We start from the raw sequence: 24,080 nt of genomic DNA on the forward strand, positions 1-24,080 counted from the left end.
TAAAAGTATTTGGTTTTAAATATACGTAAGTATCAAAAGTAAATTTAATTGCTCAAATATACTTAAGTATCAAAAGTAACAATTTCCAATTCCTTAAATTAAGAAAACTAAACAGCACCATTTTCTTGTTTTTTTTTGTATTTATTTACTGATAGCCAGGGACACACTCTAACACTCAGAAATAATTGACAAACAAAGTGTGTGTGTTTAGTGAGGCTGCCAGATCAGAGGCAATAGGGATGACCAGTGATGTTCTCTTGATAAGTGCATGAATTGGACCATTTTCCTGTCCTAAGAATTCCAAATTTAATGAGTACTTTTGGGTGTCAGGGAAAATGTATGGAGTAAAAAGTACCTTAATTTTTTTAGGAATGTAGTGAAGGAAAAGTTGTCAAAAATATGTAAAGTAAAGTACAGTAAACAAAAATTACTTAAGTTGTACTTTAAAGTATTTTTTACTTAAGTACTTTACACCCCTGATGTGTGGTTAATTAGGCCTGCACATCAACCAGTACTGCTATTCGAATGTCTTCAGAGTGAAGCATGTGTTATATATAAATATCATCTAAATGAATACCTCCCACAATTGTACCCATAGTACAGAATTATATCTTCAAAGAATGGACAGCTTCAGATCTCAATGGCAGGAGTGTGTATAAGCTTTTGTTCCAGCCTACAAATCATAGCCTATCGCCGCGATTCGTTATGTTTATCATGGTCAATAGATTACGTTGATCAAGTGTTAGAGCTCGGCTGAGACAAAACCCTACACACTCCTGCTCTTCAGGACTTCCTGCAATGACTGAAATAAACCAAAGAGAATACCGTTCCAGGTTGAAACAGCTTACCTAGTTGAAAGGTTCAGGCAGACCCATGGGTTCTGGAAAAGAGAAGGTGCAAATAAGTTTTGTAATTTGGTATCAATAACATGACAGTAATTCTATCTCAAAAACAAAAAATACACTTAAAACTCACCATAGCAGGTAGGACTAAATAAGGTTACGTAACCTTGCCTAATAGGGCTGGGAAATGCCAGGGACCTCACAATACGATATTATCACGATACTTGGGTGCCAATACGATATGTATTGTGATTCTGTAGAGGGCTTGCAGTTGCATCACCTAGCAACCGCACCAGACACTATGTTAGAAGATCAGTCAGTCCTCCAATCGTCCACATGGCTGGCTGCGTTTTGCTATCACCGGAAATTTCGGGACAATTGCCCATATTTTGTTTTTCTAAGGACCCAGAAAACAGAGATACCTATTCAAGTAAGAAAATATATTTTGAAAATGATAGCTACAGGAACTGTGTGCAGGCTAATGCAAATGAGCTGCTAACGTAATGTCCGCTAGCTAGCGAACTTTACATACTGTATAGCTAGCCAAGTGAATTAAATATCACCATCTAGTTAACTTCATATTAGCTAGTTAGCTACCTATGTTGATGTATTTATTGTTCTAACTCTAAATGCATTTGTAGGAGCTAGCTAGCTAACAGCCATGTAAGAAGGTGAAAAGATTAGCTAGATGTTCCAGCTGTCAGAGAGAGTAGGCTACTCTGGATAGGGCAAGTACCTTTGTGGGAGGACATTATGAAGTTCCAGTCCCTAGCAATAAAAACTGAGGACAGTGCATTTGGAAAGTATTCAGACCCCTTCATCTACATTTTGTTACGCTACGGGGGGCACAAGTGATGGGTGCACACAAATTATGTATACCGTATACAAATAATTGGTGCCCACCAGTAGAGGCTGCTGAGGGGAGGACGGATCATAATAATGGCTGGAACCGAACAAATGGAATGGCATCAAGAACATGGAAATCATGTGTTTGGTGTATTTGATACCATTCCAATGATTCTGCTCCAGCAATTACCACGAGCCCGTCATCCCCAATGAAGGTGGCACCAACCTCCTGTGGTGCACACACATGCAACAGCCGGCGAACAGACAATCTGACAACACTCTGAATTTTCAAACAACGCAGAGCACACTCACACTGGTGGCAATGCACCCTAAAAGCCAATTCATGCTTGATCTGGAAATGTGGTCCGGCTAAAAGCCAATTTATGCTTGCTTTGCAAATGTGATTCGGAAGCTCCTTATGGAGTGTTTGACGCAATTGCGGTGCCTCTGGAGTCTTGCGAAGGCCAAATCGAGCTACATACCGCATTGCTGTGCAAGTCCCAAATTGTGTAACTATACAGAGCTATATGGAGCCCTCCGCATTGACATAATTGATTGACGGTAGGTGGACGAGGGAGGGGAGGAGAGGTCCTGTATAAACACAAACTCACTTCCTTGACAACTTCCTTCACAACAGCTCTGCTCTGCTACACGAAGTGTAAGAAGGTTGAATGCTCTGACTTTTGCAGAGGCTGCATCACAGTAAATGCTGTATGGCCGCTGGAGACAACAGATTGACCATGCAGATCCTTTCAGTATAAAAAGTGTGAGGCAATTTCTGAACCTTCCGAAGGCTTGAGAATGCCAAATCGAGCTCAGTACCGCATCGCTGTGCACCTCCCACATTTTGTAACAATGCGGAGGGCTCCGTATAGCTCTGTGTAGCTCCGCATTGACATGATTGGTTGACGGTATGTAAAGGCAGGAGGTCCTGTATAAACACAAACTCACTTCCTTGACAACTTCCTTCACAACAGCTCTGCTTCACGAAGCGGCAGAAGTATGAATGCTCTGACTTCTGCAGAGGTACACTGCCAGGGCTCTGACCTTCACTCTATAGGCTGTCTCATTGTCGTCGGTGATCCGGCCTACCACCATTGTGTCTTCTTAAAACTTAATGATGGTGTTGGAGTCGTGCGAGGCCAAGCAGTCGTGGATGAACAGGGAATACAGGAGGGGACTGAGCACGCACCCCTGTTGTTGCCTACCCTCATCACCTGGAGGCGTTCCGCCATGAAGTCCAGGATTCAGTTGCAGAGGGAGGTGTTCAGCCCCAGGGTCCTTACCTTAGTGATGAGCTTGGATGGCACTAATTAAATCAAATCAAATAAAGCTTTATTTATACAGCACATTTTAGATATGGAATGCAAAGCAATGTATTTACAGAAAAGAAAAAAAAGAAAAAACAATGAAAATGTAAGAAATATTTACACAAAAAACAAAAGAATGACAAACTGAACGACTAAAAATCCCCCTAAGGAGAAGCAAAGCTGAAAATATGTTTTAAAATATTTTTTGATTATGTCCACAGTTTCGGCCCCCCTTAGGTTCTCGGGCAGGCTGGGGGCATAATAACGAAAGGCTGCCTTTCCATGCCTCTTGATCCAAGGCTTTGGCATAATTTAAAGGCCAGTGCCAGAGAACCGGAGGGACCTACTGGATACACAACTTAAAAGCATGTCAGACATGTATTGGGGTGCACAATCGTGGATTGATTTAAAAACCAATAGAATCATTTTTTAAATTAATTCTAAAACTCACAGGTAGCCAGTGCAGAGACCTTATAACCGGTGTAATGTGTGTAATGTGTGCTATGTATGTTTTGCAGTTGACGAATGGTTTTCCTGGGTAGACCAGACAGGAGAGCATTATAATAGTCAAGCCTGTTTGTAATGAAAGCATGGACGTGTCTCTCTATATCAGCCTGAGAGAGAAATGACTGCACCTTGGCAATGTTCCTCAGGTGGTAAAAAACTATCTTGGTCATATTCCTAATGTGTGATTTGAAATGTAGTTAACAATCTACAATAAAGCAAAGATTTTTTACCTGGTGTGTTATCTTTATTGTCCATGAATTAAAACGTGTGGATAGATTCTCTGTCTGTTCTTTGGCTCCAAGTACAGTGGTCTTGTCTTGATTTACCTGGAGGAAGTTGTGAGCCATCCAAGTATTTAAATTACTTATACAGTCTAATAATTTATCAGTGGAGCTAAATTCCTTTGGAGACACTGAAATGTAAAGCTGTGTATCGTCTGCGTAGCAGTGAAAATCAATGCTGTGCTTTCTGATAACACTGCCAAGGGGTAACATACAGTGGGGCAAAAAAGTATTTAGTCAGCCACCAATTGTGCAAGTTCTCCCACTTAAAAAGATGGGAGAGGCCTGTCATTTTCATCATAGGTACACTTCAACTATGACAGACAAAATTAGGGAAAAAAATCCAGAAAATCACATTGTAGGATTTTTAATGGATTTATTTGCAAATTATGGTGGAAAATAAGTATTTGGTCAATAACAATAGTTTATCTCAATACTTTGTTATATACCCTTTGTTGGAAATGACAGAGGTCAAAGGTTTTCTGTAAGTCTTCACAAGGTTTTCACACACTGTTGCAGGTATTTTGGCCCATTCCTCAATGGAGAACTCCTCTAGAGCAGTGATGTTTTGGGGCTGTTGCTGGGCAACACAGACTTTCAACTCCCTCCAAAGATTTTCTATGGGGCTGAGATCTGGAGACTGGCTAGGCCTCTCCAGGACCTTGAAATGCTTCTTACGAAGCCACTCCTTCATTGCCCGGGCAGTGTGTTTGGGATCATTGTCATGCTGAAAGATCCAGCCACGTTTCACCTTCAATGCCCTTGCTGATGGAAGGAGGTTTTCACTCAAAATCTCACGATACATGGCCCCATTCATTCTTTACTTTACACGGATCAGTCGTCCTGGTCCCTTTGCAGAAAAACAGCCCCAAAGCATGATGTTTCCACCCACATGCATACCACAGTAGGTATGGTCTTCTTTGGATGCAACTCAGCATTCTTTATCCTCCAAACACGACGAGTTGAGTTTTTACCAAAAAGTTATATTTTGGTTTCATCTGACCATATGACATTCTCCCAATCTTCTTTTGGATCATCCAAATGCTCTCTAGCAAACTTCAGACGGGCCTGGACATGTACAGGCTTAAGCAGGGGGACACGTCTGGCACTGCAGGATTTGAGTCCCTGGCGGCGTAGTGTGTTACTGATGGTAGGCTTTGTTACTTTGGTCCCAGCTCTCTGCAGGTCATTCACTAGGTCCCCTCGTGTGGTTCTGGGATTTTTGCTCACCGTTCTTGTGATCATTTTGACCCCATGGGGTGAGATCTTGCGTGGAGCCCCAGATCGAGGGAGATTATCAGTGGTCTTGTATGTCTTCCATTTCCTACAAATTGCTCTCACAGTTGATTTCTTCAAACCAAGCTGCTTACCTATTGCAGATTCAGTCTTCCCAGCCTGGTGCAGGTCTACAATGTTGTTTCTGGTGTCCTTTGACAGCACTTTGGTCTTGGCCATAGTGGAGTTTGGAGTGTGACTGTTTGAAGTTGTGGACAGATGTCTTTTATACTGATAACAAGTTCAAACAAGTGCCATTAATACAGGAAACGAGTGGAGGACAGAGGAGCCTCTTAAAGAAGAAGTTACAGGTCTGTGAGAGCCAGAAATCCTGCTTGTTTGTAGGTGACCAAATATTTATTTTCCACCATAATTTGCAAATGAATTCATTAAAATCCTACAATGTGATTTTCTGGATTTTTTTTCTCTCATTTTGTCTGTCATAGTTGAAGTGTACCTATGATGAAAATTACAGGCCTCTCTCATCTTTTTAAGTGGGAGAACTTGCACAATTGGTGGCTGACTAAATACTTTTTTGCCCCACTGTATATAAACTGAACCATGCAGGAGTTCCCCAAGGTGTTAAGGTCACCAAGGTGACCAAAAACTGTTGACCGGTTAAATAGGTTCGAAACCAATGTAGAACTGGAGATGGTGTTGAAAGCTGAGCTGTAGTCAGTTAACAGCATTCTCATATACTGTAGGTGTTCCTTTTAACCAGGTGGGAAAGGGCAGTGTGGAGTGCAATAGAGATTGTGTCATCTGTGGATCTGTTGGGGCTATATGTGAATTGGAGTTGGTCCAATGTTTCTGGTATGATAGTGTTGATGTGAGCCATGACCAGTCTTTCGAAGAATTGCATGGCTACAGATGTTAGTGCTACAGGGCGGTAGTCATTTAGACAGGTTACCTTGGCTTTCTTAGGCACAGGGACTATAGTGGTTTGCTTGAAACATGTAGGTATTGCAGACTGGGTCAGTGAAGACACTTAGCGCATGCTCTGAGTACCTGTCCTGGTACGCATCTAATGAGGGTCAGAGCCAGTGTAGTAGGTTTTCGATCTTAGTCCTGTATTGACGCTTTGCCTGTTTGATAGTTCATCAGGGGGCATAGTGGGATTTCTTATAAGCGTCCAGATTAGAGTTCCTGCTCCTTGGAAGCAACAGATCTAGCTGTTAGTTCAGTGCGGATGTTGGCTGTAATCCATAGCTTCTGGTTTGGATATGTGTCACACCTCCCGCTCTCCCTCTCTGGCACTCGAGGGCACCAGACTGCCTATCATTACGCACACCTGTCCCCTCCGTCACGAGAACCTGCGCCTCATCTATCATTATTTGATTGCCTCCCCTTTATCTGTCTATTTCCTCTGTTTGTTCCCTGTGTCTGCATTGATGTTGTTACTTTGTCCCCTGTCCAGATGCTGTTCCTGTCCTGTTTTATGTCCGTTATTCATTAAATGTTCTCCCTGTACCTGTTTCCTGTCTCCAGCGTCGCTCCTTACAGAATGCAGATACCAAAATTGGAAGAATCAGGGAGGCCTGTTTTTTTGTTGGTGACGTCAGGTCCGGGTGTCATCATCGATGGAACCGGGGGTGCCTCAGCTTGTCGGGCTTCCATGCCCTAGCTGGCTCTTGAGGTTTCTCTTGCCCCGGTGGGCTCGGCAGGCACCCACCCCACGTCATACTTCGGCGGGCCATCGGGCTCCCACACCTCAGCCGGTTCGTCAGACTCCTACGTCTCAGCGGGATCATCAGGCTTTTACGCCTCAAACGGATCATCAGGCTTTTACGCCTCAACCGGATCATCAGGCTTTTACGCCTCAACCGGATCATCAGACTTTCACGCCTCAACTGGATCATCAGGCTCCCATGCCTCAGCCGGTTCGCCAGACTCCCACGCCTCAGCCGGGTTCGTCGGGCTTCTACGCCCCCCAGCCTTCTTGTCCATCGCCCACACCTCAGCCGGTTCGTCAGACTCCTACGTCTCAGCGGGATCATCAGGCTTTCACGCCTCAACCGGATCATCAGGCTTTCACGCCTCAACCGGATCATCAGGTTTCTTACAACTTTGACAGTGCTCTGTCATTGAGATCAGGACAACAACATTAACCCTATATCAGTCCATAGATTCCAGCAAAAATGTACTTTTATTTATCTGACTTTGCTATTAGGATTGCTATTTTACCAGTAAAATGCAGCTAGCTAGATAGCTAGATATGTTCCCCGTAGCTATAATGATTAGCTAGATAGATAGATACCTAATGAACATATCTAGCTATCTATTTAGCTATCTGTTTCTGTGATATGTCATGATTCTTAGAAATAGTAGCTAAGCCTGCTGGCTGTTGATTGTGGTAAGTAATGTTGACTAAGCCTGAAGCATAACCCTTTTGATGACAACTAGCTAGCCTCTCAGCCAAGCTTTTTGACTTGTAGGTAACTGTCAATCATGTTATGTACTATTAATGCACGCATAGGTCATGGACTCAGTAAATTCAGGAATTACTTAACTTTCCTGCCAGTGATGCAACAATGCCAAAATGGTGATTTAGAGTTACAGTTAGCTGGTGTTCTAAAGCCGAGTGTTTCCATTCCCCTTTAACCACGCCCCTCTGCAAACAGGCCTTCTGCAATGATTATTACAAAGCGGTTCTTATTTAAGAGAAGAATACGTTACCATTTGTGTATTAAAATGAATGGCTAAATGTGATGTTGCATACATCCCCAATAATCTGGCTTCCTGAATTCAAGTTTTTTGATGAACCAAACTTTATCAAAGTACAAGCAACAGTCATTTTTCATGCTTTGGTCATCCTACTTTACTTTGATCTGGTTTCTTCCAAATATCATCCAATTTGAAGAAAAATATGGTTTGGACTATTCAGGTCCTTTAAACAGATTGAACACAAGCTTAACAAATAAATAAATACTTGTCAATTTACAATTTAAAGTTAAGTGCAGAGAAAGAAGGAAAGGTCAAAAAGAGGGGGTCATACTTACAGTCTCTCAAGGTGTTTGTAGCGGATGAACTGGTCTGGTTGGAGAGCAGTTATCTGGTTGCTGTTCAGCTCACTGAAGGTAAAGATAGCTGCTAGTTTGACTGTGCATAAGCCACGTTTCCATCCACAATTTTTAAGCGAGTAAAGTCATACTGTATTAAAAAAACGAATCATGACAGCTGTGATGGAAACAGGAAGATTCCAGCATAGGGCAACCTGTCATTAGCATCTGGCTCTGAGGAGCATTCAGAGATGAGGCCTACCCCAAACTATTCAATAAAAATCTATATTGCATGTTGTCATTTGGTTACAGTGCATTCGGAATGTATTCAGACCCCTTGACTTTTTCCACATTTTGTTACTTTACAGCCTATTCTAAAATGTATTAAATAAAAAATACTCATCAATCTACACACAATACCCCATAATGACAAAGCAAAAACTGTTTTTTAGACATTTTTGCAAATGTTACAAATAGAAAACAGAAATAACTTATTTATATAAGTATTCAGACCCTTTGCTATGAGACTCGAAATTGAGCTCAGATGTATCCTGTTTCCATTGATCATCCTTGAGATGTTTTTAGAACTTGATTGGAGTCTACCTGTGGTAAATTCAATTGATTGGACATGATTTGGAAAGGCACACACCTGTCTATATAAGGTCCCACAGTTTACAGTGCATGTCAGAGCAAAAACCAAGCCATTGGTTCGACTGAATTGTCCGCAGAGATCTGAGACAGGATTGTGTCAAGGCACAGATCTGGGGAAGTGTACCAAAAAATGTCTGCAGCATTGATGGTCACCAAGAACACAGTGGCCTCAATCATTCTTAAATTAAAGACGTTTGGAACCACCAAGACTCTTTCAAGAGCTGGCCGCCCGGCCAAACTGAGCAATCGGGGGAGAAGGGCCTTGGTCAGGGAGGTGACCAAGAACCCAATGGATCACTCTGACAGAGCACCAGAGTTTCTCTGTACAGTAGAGATGGGATAACCTTCCAGAAGGACAACCATCTCTGCAGCACTCCACAAATCAGGCCTTTATGTTAGAGTGGCCAGGCTAAAGCCACTCATCAGTAAAAGGCACATGACAGCCCGCTTGGAGTTTGCCCAAAGGCACCTTTAGACTCTCAGACCACGAGAAACAAGATTCTCTGGTCTGATGAAACCAAGATTCAACTCTTTGGCCTGAATGCCAAGCGTCATGTCCGGAGGAAACCTGGCACCATCCCTACTGTGAAGCATGGTTGTGGCAGCATCATGCTGTGGGAATGTTTTTCAGCGGCAGGGACAGGGAGACTTAGTCAGCATCGAGGGAAAGATCAACGGAAAAAAGTACAGAGAGATCCTTGATGAAAACCTGCTCCAGAGCATTCAGGACCTCAGACTGGGGGCGAAGATTCACCTTCCAACAGGACAACGACCCTAGGCACTGTCATGACTGGCCAGTTCGGGTCAGGTTACTGTGGACCACACTCCTACAAGAGACATTTGTCACACATTTGCCAGAGGGGGAGAGATCGAGAGGTAAGGAGGTGGGGGGTTTTATGACACCTCCTGCCCATTGTAAATCTTAAGACAGCAGACTAAATCCCTTTGTCTTCTCAGTATGGAGGAATGAAATGTATGATGGGCCTATGGAGAACCTACCTCAGAACAGTAACATGCAATAAATGGACTTTGGGACAATATGTTTTGTCAGACAAAATGGTAGTAATGACGATAGATGGAATATGAAAACGAATGTTGTTTTTGTTATGTTATTAAAAGTTAAATGACGACGTTATAACGAAAACATTGTAGCTTGAAGCGTTTTCATAATATGTACCTGATGTTTGCATAATGTATATTGTGTAGAAAATGTCCAGACCAAAGAGAATGTTTTTGTAAAGATGAAATGTGAAGTTAGTTGTCTAAATTGGATCTGAGTAAAATCCAGACTTTGCCTCGAAACTAGTTATGCCCAGAGAACTTGCCCTCAAGGTGGAAACGGAGGAGCTCGGTCCATGAAGAGATACCCCATCGGAGACCTTCGACACGTAATTACATCATTATCTTCTGACCCATAAGAGCGGCAGTTTGGGGCAAGGTTAGGGTTAAACTAAGCATAGTTTACAAATGTACCCAAGTGTGCTTTTCTCTCGTGCACTCTCTCTTTCTCTCTCTTTTGAAATCCTCATTTTGTGTAACATGTAATATTGTGTTGGCCCGCTAGGGACCTGTTACATTGTGCTAAATTCTAATCAATAGCCTAAACTGTGTGTATGTGTATCTTATATTATCATTTTAACTTGTTAGTAAATAAATAATCAACTCAATTGGTGTGGTACTGACTTATTTAGTGGGACTCGGGTTTGTGCAGATTCCCAGATTATGCGATGTTCAGAATGAGACTGTAGAGGAAATTAATGAATTAGCGACTGTTGTAAAATCGATATTCTGATATTCTTAGAGTTCATTTGGGAAATAGAAACTCAATAAAGCCAAACTTTCCAATGTCACAGGTTACTGAGTTAATATTTACCAGATTAATTTAATCACGTAATTATAAACAGTTAATCATTCGATGAACAGCAGTCATCACATTAATCCATCCAACGTCACGACAGCACACAGCCAAGACAATGCAGGACTGGCTTTGGGACAAGTCTCTGAATGTCCTTGAGTGGCCCGCCAGAGACTGGACTTGAACCCGATCGAACATCTCTGGATAAACCTAGAAATAGCTGTGCAGAAACACTCCCCATCCAACCTGACAGAGCTTGAGAGGATCTGCAGAGACGAATGGGAGAAACTCCCCAAATACAGTTGTGCCAAGCTTGTAGCGTCATACCTAAGAAGACTCGAGGCTGTAATCGCTGCCAAAGGTGCTTCAACATAGTCCTGAGTTAAGAGTCTGCATACTTATTATGTAAATGTCATATTTCAGTTTTGTATTTACAATACATTTGCAAACATTTCTAAAATCCCGTTTTTGCTTTTTCATTATGGGGTGTTGTGTAGATTGATCAGGGGAAAAACACGAATCAATACATTTTAGAATTAGGCTATAACGTATCAAAATGTGGAAAAAGTCAAGGGGTCTGAATACTTTCCGAATGCACTGTTAGCCTGTAATTGATTGAACTTCACAATGTGGTGAAATTGCACGTGATGAGCTTTGTGCTCTTTTCCAATAAATATTGACGGTCTTATTCTGGTGACATGATGATCCATGGTTGACTACCCTTTGACAAATAAAAATATCCTCACTCTTATCCATTATAATCTCATCATGTAGACTAGCCTACCCACACAGTCTACCCGCACTGTATCTGCAAGCTGTTGGCTAGAGCACACGTGCCAAGACTAGATTAGGCACATTTGCTATTTAACGCAACAGCTTTTGTGACAGAACTATTGGGAGAGTTGAAAATGCGATGGAAACACATTGAACTATTCGTTACATGAATACTTAAGCGAAAAAGTACATTTTATGTGCACCATGTCATTACAAACAGATTTGTATCTGCAACAAGTCAGTTTGGTGGAATCACACCACTGGTGGGAAAATGCACATATTTTCTTTATGCAGATTTTTGAATATTTACATGAAAATCTGTTGCCAATTGGATGGAAACCTAGCTATAGATGTACACATTTTGTCCTGACATTTAGATTATTCTACAATGTAGAAAAGTAAAGAAAAACCCTTGAATGAGTAGGTGTGTCCAAACTTTTGACTGATGCTGTATATGTGTATATAATATACTATAGCTGTCCCCAATACCAATCGCTGTGCTCTAGTGTTAGACTTCCCAAGGGCAGGAATCCAATATACTCACAGAGCTGTTATATTGGAAGACACAGCTGGGATGCTGAGTAGACCCTTTTTGTTACAGTTTATTTTCCTGCCCTCACAGAAACATACCTCTGGAAACACGTCCAGTACTGCAGGACAGAAGCACAGAAGACATGCACAGACCCGGAGTTGTATCACGTATCATTTCCTGAAATTACTGTTTGATATAGTTCCTAAACGTTTCTTAGAATTGCTTAAATTATTGATGTTATTTACAGTAACAGAAGGATGTGAATGGATGACCTCAAAGCATGATTTCATATTTAAAATGGGTTGAAACATTTTTTGCTTTAGTTCAGGTTTAGTTAATGCATTATTAATTCAAAGCAGTGCAATATTAGTTCGGCTATGTAAATAGTTGCATTTGCATCAGAAAATTTTACTCATCAACTCACTGCATTCCTTGGAATCTTCAACATTTTTCTTCATAAAGGCATCAAAAAGATGTGGCCACCCGCTGTTATCCACTGTACAGGGAAACATTATAGTGAATGTTTTTATTTTTGTGCATACATTATGTGTGTATTTTTGTGTGCAACTTAAATGTGTGAAGTTATAGACACACAGGTAACTGCCAAAAGAAACACTAGCATATAACGTTGGGCCACCATGAGCCGCCAGAACAGCTTCAGTGCGCCTTGGCATAGATTTTACAAGTGTCTGGAACTCTATTGCAGAGATGCGACACCATTCTTCCACGAGAAATTGAAAAAAGTCTATACTTTACCCCAGGATACCCATTATGGGTGGTAACTATAGAAACAAGGTAGCTTTATTCACGTCAGGGGAATTTAGCAAAACAAGATTGCTATTTTCATGTCAGCAGAATATAGTGAAAAGTGTCAGCCTATTTGCAACACACCTCCTTGTTATTGCGTTTCCATTTCAGTTTTTGTGTGTTGCACTTGCATTCAGTAGTGTCTATGAATCACATGATTATGAAGGCCTAAATATATGAAAGCGTGTATTCTTATTTTTTATTTATGTAGCTCTGGCCTTGTCATGTACTTGTCTATTAATGATATGTATTATATCATGTTTTATGTGGACCTCAAGAAGAGTATCTGCTGCATTAGCAGTAGCTAATTGGGGATCCTAATAAAATGCTAAATACCATAATTGAGTGTTTTGTTGATTAATTAATTACTTAATTAACTCAGGAGCCACACCTGTGTGGAAGCACCTGCTTTCAATATACTTTGGATCCTTATTTACCTAAGTGTTTCCTTTATTTTGTCAGTTACCTATATGTTTGTTCATATTTTGGTGTGACTAGATCCCTCAAACTCAACTCTGGACCTTGAAGTCAGTTCTCCTGCTTTTTTCATTGTTCTCCTCTAATCAAGGACTAATTTAGACCTGGGATACCAGGTGGGTGCAATTAATTATCAGGTAGAACAGAAAACCTGCAGGCTCTGGACCTCATAGTCTAAGAGTTGAATACCCCTTGACTAGATGCTTGATGACTATCTCAGAGCAGATGCATTCAACTAGGGAGGCAGGTACCCCAGTGGTTAGAGCCAGTAACTAAGGTTGCTGGTTCGAATACCTGAGCCGACAAGGTGAGACATTTGTAGATGTGCTCTTGAGCAAGGAACTTAACCCTAATTTGCTCCAGGGACGCTGTACTACTATGGCTGACCCTGTAAAACAACACATTTCACTGCACCTATCTGGTGTGACAAAAACATACTGCACAATAACCATCTGTTTACACTCCTGTAGCTGCTGTTGTTCAAGGCTCACCGCAGTTTTCCTCATCAGCTCCGTTAGTACAGTCCTGGACCCCATTGCAGTGGTAAAGCTGGGGCAGGCACACAGACAGGTTTCCGCAGGGGAACTGGCCCAGTGGACAGACAGGGTAGAGGTTGCTGTCTGTGGAGGATTCTAAAGGAGACACTAAAACATCTCTGATTCAATCCAAAAATACGTTAAAAGCCTTTTCGAGTGGCAAGGACGTAATTCTAGTATCAATGGATAGAAGTAATCAAAAACAAGATAATGAGGTCAAATAGAAAATAGAGAAATGAAGACATATTAAATGAAAAATGTATGATACATTGAAACATTGTATGAGCACAATGGCTTTGTAAATGGCCTGCTTGGAGGTAAACAAGTACAGCTAAGTGCACTTATTTGTCACTGTCATATTTCATGTAATTTAATTCTAAATTATGCAAGATATTTATTAGCTGACTACCTATGGTTAAATAGAGTGATTAAATAAAAACAAATGAATAGACTTTTGGAAATATAACAAATACACAGTCCTATGTTAAAGACTTTGAATTTATAGATTATACATGACTTCTATGATGATAGTTTTGCCTCCTTTCCAAGATGTCTGAGTTCGTGATGCTGTCAGGTCACATGACTGATGGAAGCTGTGCTTAGAACTCTGACTGATCTGCCACCACTCGTGTGACCTCACATCCTCAAGACGTCACGCAGGTTCCCCTGTGTTCCCCCACATTCCCTATGGTGGCAGTGGAACAGCTCTGGGGTTGGATGAAGTTTTTTTCTTAATTATTACAATACTTTTCCACATTTCATCTGTATCTAAAAAACAAGACATGATTAAAGTCCACTTTACAGTTCATTGGTTTGTATTTGTACATTTGAACTGAGTTACCCAAGGGAATGAAGCCATTAGACAGTTTCACACTTTCACTACTGTACGTTTAATTTTACACAATGTACATCCTACATGTGATGCTCTGCATAATCCCAAGCAAAACACCACTCCATGGGGTAACTCTTTCAACTGTTTAATTACTGTTACGGATACAGGTATCCTGTGTCTGTGTGGATCCTGTGTGTGTTTCTTTTCTCTCCTTCTCCCCTCACAGGTGAAAATCATTACTCCCCAATCAGTCAACAATCAACCCATCAATCAGAAGACACACCTCCTCCTGTTTCCTACCCTATCACAGTTCCTTTCCCTTGGTTTAAAAACCCCATCATTTGTTTGTTCAAGAGCTCAATCTTTGTAATGCCATGTTGGTAGATAGCTGTTCTTTGTAGATTTCAGGAGAGCTCAATCTTTGTAATGCCATGTTGGTAGATCGCTGTTCTTGTAGATTTCAGGAGAGCTCAATCTTTGTAATGCCATGTTGGTAGATAGCTGTTCTTTGTAGATTTCAGGAGAGCTCAATCTTTGTAATGCCATGTTGGTAGATAGCTGTTCTTTGTAGATTTCAGGAGAGCTCAATCTTTGTAATGCCATGTTGGTAGATAGCTGTTCTTGATAGATTTCAGTAGCACAATCTCTTTGTAAATGCCATGTATGTAGATCTCTCTCTTTGTGTATTAATTAACCTCTTCTTTTGTTTGAGCACCTCCAAATCACTTTGTCATCTCCTGTGAGTATTGTTTTTGCTTATGGTGTTTGCTGGTGGGAAAAGGGGAAACCAAGACAAGTCGCCCATGGGCATACACTACCCGTAGGTAAACTTTGTTAAAACACACTAGTTAGAACTGGGCGGACCACCCACTGTATTTTTGGTTAGTTAGTTAGCTGTTGTTGAAATAGGCTAGTCTAGCTTAGGGGTGTTTTGAATACTTATTGTTTCTTTCCTTGGGTCCAGCTCAGCCCCTTTTTCCTGCTCCCCCCATTACCGTGTGTTTATAATAAACCCTGAGTTTGACGGTATTATTTCAGTTGTCCTGGTTATTTCGTTCACACGTACTTTTTCACAATTATAATTTACATGAGTTATGTTACGCGTCTCACTACCATCCCCCCTAGACTGTCGGGCCAAAAAAGGATTCGTAACAATTACCCTCATGCTCAAAGGGTTAGTTCAAATGCTGACTTGAATATTGAAATATACACTTAGCATTACAATGTGCTGATAATAAATCAATCATTTTAATTCTGTATCTTTGAAATTCAAGACCACCGGTCTCAGCTCATTTGAATAGTCTTGTAGACTGTAATTGTATGTGGATCATTTGTGATCTGTCTCAGTGTTCAAAGATTGTGGTTCGTTCTATCATATATTGCTTCTGTTCAGTGCAGTTACTAAATGTGGGTCTTACATAAGTGCTTGTCATCAAACAACAGCAAGTCTCCATGTTTAACACTATTTCATTATCTGCAAACAAACACAGCAAAATGTGCAACAAGGTTAATCTAAACCAAACAGATATAGCAAATAAATTGCTACAAAAGCAAACATTGCAACAAGTGGCTGCTTGCTTGTAATCACACTGTGAAAATCTCCATCCACCTGCTGCTTGGGTGAACCACCACCAATGAATATGTGTATGATATTTGAATCTATATCTAAATTAGTGTACGTCTACTCTAGAGAGACCCTATTGTGTTCAGGAATGCTATGTGGCATTTTGTCATACTTAAATAAATAATAATAATTATATACAGGACCAGTAAAAAGTTTGGACACACCTACTCATTGAAGGGTTTTTAGTGATTTGTACTATTTTCTACATTGTAGAATAATAGTGAAGACATCAAAACTATCAAATAACACATATGGAATCATGTAATAACCAAAAACGTGTTAATTAAACAAATCAAACTTGATTTTAGATTCTTGAAAGTAGCCACCCTTGGCCTTGATGACAGCTTTGCACACTAAGCATTCTCTCATCCAGCTTCAAGAGGAATGCTTTTCCAACAGTCTTGAAGGAGTTCCCACATATGCTGAGCACTTGTTGGCTGCTTTTCCTTCACTCTGCGTTCCAACTCGTCCCAAACCATCTCAATTGGGTTGATGTTGGGTGATTGTGGAGGCCAGGTCATCTGATGCACCACCATCAAATCAAATTCAAATCAAATTTATTGATATAGCCCTTCGTACATCAGCTGATATCTCAACGTGCTGTACAGAAACCTAGCCTAAAACCCCAAACAGCAAGCAAGCAGGTGTAGATGCACTATCACTCTCCTTCTTGGTCAAATAGAAAAACAAATGTTAGTCCCACTAAGCGCAAACCAGATGGGATGGCGTATTGCTGCAGAATCCTGTGGTAGCCATGCTGGTTAAGTGTGCCTTGAATACTAAATAAATCACTGACAGTCAACAGCAAAGCACCCCCACACCTTCCACCTCCTCCTCCATGCTTCACGATGGGAACCACAAATGCGGAGATTCACCTACTCTGTGTCTCACAAAGACACGGCGTTTGGAACCAAAAATCTCAAATATGTCCCAAAAGACATATTTCCACCAGTCTAATGGCCATTGCTCATGTTTCTTGGCCCAAGCAAGTCTCTTCTTATTATTGGTGTCCTTTAGTGGTGTCACACAGTCTCTTCTGAACAGTTGATGTTGAGATGTGTCTGTGACTTGAACTCTGTGTGGTGCAATCTGCGGTGCAGTTAATTGCCGATTTCTGAGGCTGGTACCTCTAATGAACTTATCCTCTGCAGCTACGGTAACTCTGGGCCTTCCTGTCCTGTGCTGGTCCTCATGAGAGCCAGTTTCATCATAGCACTTGATGGTTTTTGCAACTGCACTTGAAGAAACTTTAAAAGTTCTTGAAATGTGTTATTTCATAGTTTTGATGTCTTCACTATTATTCTACAATGTAGAAAATAGACAAAATAAAGAGAAACCCTGGAATGAGTAGGTGTGCCCCAACTTTTGACTGGTACTGTGTATAACCTTTATTTCAACAGAGAGTCATGCTGAGACCCAGGTCTCTTTCACAGATAAGCCGCAGGGCTTGCACATTTAATATAGATCAATACACATCAATATAAAGTACACACATTGCTATACACATCAATATACACATAAATATTCACATCAATACACAAAAAGCAAAACACATTCATAGAAAACAAACACATTGTTCAGTAATAATGTGCTCAATGAGCTTTTTGAATTTCCCTAGAGACACCAATTCATCCAACTTTAGAGAGCCTTGGAGACCATTCCACAAGCAAGGTGCAAAAAAACTAAAAGCTGATTTACCGAACTCAGTGGAAAATGGGTCTGGTATCTCGTACGTCTATAACAATGACGTAAGGTACGGTGGAAGTTCATGCTAGAGGGCTTTAGAAACAAAAAGAGTGCAATGCATCGATCTACGACACTTCAGAGAGGGCCAGCCTACTTTCTGATACAGAATACAATGCTGTACTGAACCTATCGTCCGTAATAAAGCGTAGTGCGCTATGATAAACTGTGTCCAATGACTGCAATACAGTGGCAGCTGCATTTATATATTTTATCAATATCGCTATAACCAATAAGTTTACTGCTATTTCATGAAAAGCATGGCCCATTCCTATAAAAGAAGCCCATTTTAATTCTTAATTTCTTAACTTAACAAATTTCTTAACAAATGTCTTAATCCTTACCCGTGTATCAATCTAAGTAACAGAATAAAACATTCCCCATCAAAATATGTCAGTTTAAGCTAAATATATAAAATTATTTGCATGAGCTGCATCTCAAATCCAGCACATCTGCATATGTCAGACTTCCACATCTACGGTGGAAGGTGGCAGAGTTACAACCAATGACATATATAAACCCTGGATTGCTGAAACTATGTCTTGGCCATTGAGAGGCTTTGAAGCCACCGGTCTGGTATACTGGAACTCTTAATTTCTTAACTAATTTATCAACTAACTCACTTATTGGACTAATGCAAAACAAATATAATGTAATGTTATGGGTCAATGCCCCCATTCTACTCAGGAGGGATATTCATATATCATTTAGTAGACATTAACAGGCCATTCAAACCTGTGTATTTCATCACAAATAAGCTGTACTTTCAGTGCCATCCAATAGCACTTTGATTCCCTTTCCTCATTTTCACTAATGAGAATGAAGTGCACATGATTCATAGAAGCAGGATAATCATAGATTTTGTCAATGTCTGAATCCCAGTCTATATAGTCATTATCCTATTGTTGATACCAAAATTAAATGACTTACCTATGACAGCTGTCAGAGAAAGATAACCGAAGATGCATAGAGGGTGCATTATAGGAGCAGTAACGAGATGCATCTCTTTCTGTAATCCTGATCCAAATGATCGCAAGTGAGGATGAGTCTCCACTGCACTGACTCCACCAGCTTTTGGTGTCAGGTCTCTCAAACACATAGCCTCTTGCATTTAAGTGTGTGCTGCATACACACACTCTCTATCTCTCATTTTACTCTCTCTCTCACTTACTCACTCACTTACTCGTTCTCTGTCTGTCTGTCACATACATACACCCACACACATATACACATGGCTGAACATTCACTTATACAATTACTCTGCCAATGTGCAAAGAAAAAGAGAACAATACAACAATAGCCATTATTGGTTATTGATCATCTCTTGACTACATCCTGCCTTGCATCTGTCTGATCTGTACATTGCATCTGTCGGATCAATCACTGTTTATACCTTGGATTGGTGCTGAGATTTCAGGTGCAGCTCGTAAAGAAAATTGTTTCATTTATTGTCTGGATGAAATCCAATATCTGATTCAAAAACTAAGTGAGGAGATCACGGTGTGTCATCATAGAAAAGACAGGAGTGCAATGAAATCTTACAATTCTCTCTCAACTGAGAAACAATTGATAATATCAATAATATATATATATTTTTAAACTAAACTAAATCTATATTTTTGATGGAATCCTATTATTCACCAGATGCAAGAATGAGAAACCATGCCTCTTGCATCAGGTGAAATTCTATTTCAGATTCAACACAAATATACTGTACAGTATTTCAAACGGAACCTACAGAGTGTTTTGTATTTCTGTATTTTTGAGTTACTTTATTACAAAATCTGACATTACATTTGGGTTTACAATTATTTTTTACTGTAGTTATTTTACTTAAACATCACCACCTATCAGGAGTGCTGGGCAGGGCACATTTTTACATGCCTTCAGATATGACATTTGTTATGTCTACGTAATCATTCATCGACAAGCTAACTAGCAGCAGGCTAAATAAGTAAACCAAAACATTCCCTTGTATTTAGAGTAAATATTTGAGTTTTCATTTACCCCATTTGAATTATCTAGCTTACTTTAAGAAAAATGCCGAAGATAGTCTCACAAAGTGCTGTTTGTTCAGACATCCGAGATTGAGAGGAATATGATGGAGAAAAGCCTCTTCATTATTATTGTTTGTGTGGGCAAATGGTATTGGTTCTCGGTGAGTAGCTAGCTAACTATTTAGCAGCTATCCAACTAGCTAGCAAAGTTGGCTAGCTAGCTCACGCTCATATTCAAGCATTCATAAACAACGTTTAATCAATGTGTGTAGTAGCATTATGTGTAGAAATGTCTGTATTTTGTCTGTAATCAATAATAAATTGGCAGAGAGCTAGCTAGCTAGCTAGCTTTAAACACACTAACGTCCTGGGCCCGGTTTCCCAATAGCAATGTAATTTAGGATTATGAGTGGTTGTTACGAATCCCTTTTGGCCCGACAGTCTAGGGGGGATGGTAGTGAGACCCGTAACATAACTCATGTAAATTATAATAGTGACAAAGTAAAAGTGAACGAAATAACCACGACAACCGAAATAATACCGTCAAACTCAGGGTTTATTATAAACACACGGTAATGGGGGGGGGGAGCAGGAAAAGGGGCTGAGCTGGACCCAAGGAAAGAAACAAATATGCAAAAACACCCCTAAGCTAGACTAGCCTATTTCAACAACAGCTAACTAACTAACCAAAAATACAGTGGGTGGTCCGCCCAGTTCTAACTAGTGTGTTTTAACAAAGTTTACCTACGTGTAGTGTATGCCCATGGGCGACTTGTCTTGGTTTCCCCTTTTCCCACCAGCAAACACCATAAGCAAAAACAATACTCACAGGAGATGACAAAGTGATTTGGAGGTGCTTAAACAAAAGAAGAGGTTAATTAATACACAAAGAGAGAGATCTACATACATGGCATTTACAAAGAGATTGTGCTACTGAAATCTATCAAGAGCAGAGATCTACCAACATGGCATTACAAAGATTGAGCTCTCCTGAAATCTACCAAGAACAGCTATCTACCAACATGGCATTACAAAGATTGAGCTCTCCTGAAATCTACCAAGAACAGCTATCTACCAACATGGCATTACAAAGATTGAGCTCTCCTGAAATCTACCAAGAACAGCTATCTACCAACATGGCATTACAAAGATTGAGCTCTTGAACAAACAAATGATGGGGTTTTTAAACCATGGGGAAGGAACTGTGATAGGGTAGGAAACAGGAGGAGGTGTGTCTTCTGATTGATGGGTTGATTGTTGACTGATTGGGGAGTGATGATTTTCACCTGTGAGGGGAGAAGGAGAGAAAAGAAACACACAGGATACACACAGACACAGGATACCTGTATCCGTAACAGTGGTTTAACAATGCATTTTTCTTACAACGGCTGAAGATATGACACACATTTTCCAAAACACCATGCATAGAAAATGTTTGCACTTCTTTGAGGTGTCGTGTCTTTACTATCATTAACTGAAGACTGATAGTTTTAACAAAGATTCTCTGTAATGAGTTATTTCGCGACTAGACTGATCAATCATGTAACCGTAATTACTAGGAAGTCGGGGCACCAAGGAAAAATATTCAGATTACAAAGTTATAATTTCCTAAAATAACTTTTCAGATATTTATTCTGGTCATTTAGTCTTCGAATCAATGAATTATTTACTTTACCTCACGTTAGTCTCATTCCAAACGTTGTAAATTGTTGGTTATCTGCACGAACCCAGTCTTCACTATGAGTCCTCCATACATCAATTGTCTTAAATCATTTATTTATTACTAACTAAGCAATTCACAGATATGCATAAACAAACAAACAAACAAGGTAAATGTGGTTACATGAAATGATAGGAGAATGTGCCCTAGTAGGCTAAACCGGCATGGCGGCTTGTTAGACAAAAGGGGAAGTGGGGGTCGACTAAGAAGTCACTACAGAGTGATAATTATAACAATAGAAATGCTAATCCTTTGCACATGAACGCTCAATCATTCGGGAACAATTGCAATCAATATATATATTTACGCTCAGTGTGTCGTCTTGATCGCTGGTGAAAAGTTCATTTATTTTGTAGAATTGTCCGTCTCTCTCCCCCTCTCTCTCTCTGTTGTGGTTAGAGGGGATTGTTCAGAGTGACATTCGTTATGGAATGGATGTTTCGGCGGTTGTCGTTCTTCACGTTCAATGATACCGAATTCCTAGCTGCAGACTAGTAATTAACATCAAGGACTTGTTCTTATTTGGTCGGTATCGATAGTCTAAGAGTTTAACCACGTGGTATGGTTAAAAGATTCAACAATAGTCTACAACCTTTGTCCTCCTAATGGAGAACAACATGGTCTGCAACCTTTAGCCATCTCGTAATTGAGGTAAGCTCGGTCTGCTGATCGAAAACCCGAGTGGGGTTTTTATTTGGAAGGGCCGAAGAGGGCTGTCCCAGGATGTCTGACCCTAACTGGGCTCAGGGGCGGTCCTCTGATTTAGTTCAAATCAAAAGGGAATTGTATTTTACTTCATTAAACAGTCCAAAATCATATTACACAATTATACAAACAGTATCATACTCACTCATTCATCTAATACAACAATTAGATGTAAACCTCATATCTGAGGCTATTAAATAAACAGCGTTATGGTAATGTTGCCACACCGTCTTCCATGAGCTTCCCCAAGTTGTGACAAACGGACCAGTTCGTAGCTGGATTCTTCACCGATCTTTTATACTTCCTCCGGAACATGAAATTTGTTCGTACCTCAAGTTCTGTGAGGTGGAAGGATTTCCTTTGTCCTCTATGAAAATGTACTCTCTCTCTACTATGTGGCCATGTGGCAGGGTCTTCTCAGGAATTTACGACCTCTGACCACAGCAGCCTATTTGAAGGAGGCAAGGGGGAGACAGGGAGAGGGGGATGGGGTTGCTATACCCAAAGAGGCCAACATGACATACCCCCCCTGGTGGTTTGGATCTTGTTTGTCCTGCAAGTTACAAATCAACATAAAATCATGAACACGTGATGTCCTGTTTGTAGATCATTGTTGCAGTCCCTTCTGGTGGTTGAACTTGGTAGGCTTCTCTGAAAGCGGAGCAGTCCACCACAAGGATGGCAGTTGATGTCCGGTTGGTGATCGCCGTTGCAGTCCTTTCTAGTGATGTACCTTGGTAGGTTCCCTGGAAGCTGCAAAGTACCCCAGGGAGGGCCAGGGGATGTTCTAGTTGGTGATCGCCGTTGCCCTCAGTGCCGAACAGAACCATATACCTTCCGTCTCTCTGAAAAGTTAGTTAAACAATGGACATATTTAATTAATCTGGCCCGGGGTACACCGGGCTATGGTCCTTCCTATGACGTACAGTATATAAACCCAGGATTGCTGATGTTATGTTTTGGCCATGGAGAGGCTTTGAAGCCATAATGGTAATACTCAGGAACAAACTCTTCCATATGAATGAATGGAATTCTACAGTATTTCATTTAAAGTTTCAAGGACAAAATTACATGTATTCAAGTATTTTGTATTGTACTGGGGACAGTAACTTTCAAAAAACGATACTTTAAGGAAAATGTTTTTATATGTTTTATTGTTTTTATGTTTAGTTCACATCATTTAAAAGTATGCATTAAAGTGTCTGTTAGAATAAATGTGACAAAAACAAATGTATACATTAATAAATGCATTTCTATAGCTTCCAAAATATATTTCTTAAATTTTGGGGGAGTGCCATGATGGAGGTGCAGTGGCTTCAACACAGCACCCCCTGTCTGTCATCTAGTGTTTACATAAATCATTGGGCCCGTCATGTTATCGGGCGAAAGCGGAGAGGGAGGAGTACCCTTCTCAAATCAACCAGTAATCTGCCCTGCTTGGCCTGTTGTTATCAAGGCAGCATGGTGCATCGCCCATAAAATAAATGTTTTCATTTTCAAACAAGTTTTCGTTGGGAAGGCAGATAAAGCGTTTTTATCAAAAGCAATCACTTTTGCATTTGAAAACACAGAATCATACTCAAAAAACAGTTTCACTCTTTGTGTCTGTGTGTGTGTGCGTGTTAGAGAATTAACTTTGTTTAATTTAATCTCCAGCCTTGATGTCTATGCAAGTCATTTACCCAACCCTGAAGTGATTATGTTGCTGGCTGGATGAACAGGTGCTCAGATACAATGTAGATGATTATACATTGTCTGTTTAATTTT

At 40.5% G+C, this 24,080-nt stretch overlaps 1 protein-coding gene across 1 annotated transcript in view; it reads right to left on the reverse strand.

Moving 5' to 3' along the window:
- Nucleotides 1–18,894, reverse strand: part of LOC139419542 (relaxin receptor 1-like) — a 34,639-nt gene extending 15,745 nt beyond the window's left edge. Inside the window, exons 1-5 of the mRNA XM_071169506.1 lie at nt 18,822–18,894; nt 13,648–13,788; nt 12,297–12,368; nt 11,885–11,990; nt 8,061–8,132 (exon numbers count right to left, since the gene is read on the reverse strand). Of these exons, the coding sequence (XP_071025607.1) occupies nt 8,061–8,132; nt 11,885–11,990; nt 12,297–12,368; nt 13,648–13,788; nt 18,822–18,894 (464 nt within the window). The remainder of the gene's footprint in view (nt 1–8,060; nt 8,133–11,884; nt 11,991–12,296; nt 12,369–13,647; nt 13,789–18,821) is intronic.
- Nucleotides 18,895–24,080: the final 5,186 nt, after the last annotated feature.

The sequence above is a fragment of the Oncorhynchus clarkii genome, chromosome 10 (assembly GCF_045791955.1).
Source record: "Oncorhynchus clarkii lewisi isolate Uvic-CL-2024 chromosome 10, UVic_Ocla_1.0, whole genome shotgun sequence".
NCBI classification, from domain to species: domain Eukaryota; kingdom Metazoa; phylum Chordata; class Actinopteri; order Salmoniformes; family Salmonidae; genus Oncorhynchus; species Oncorhynchus clarkii.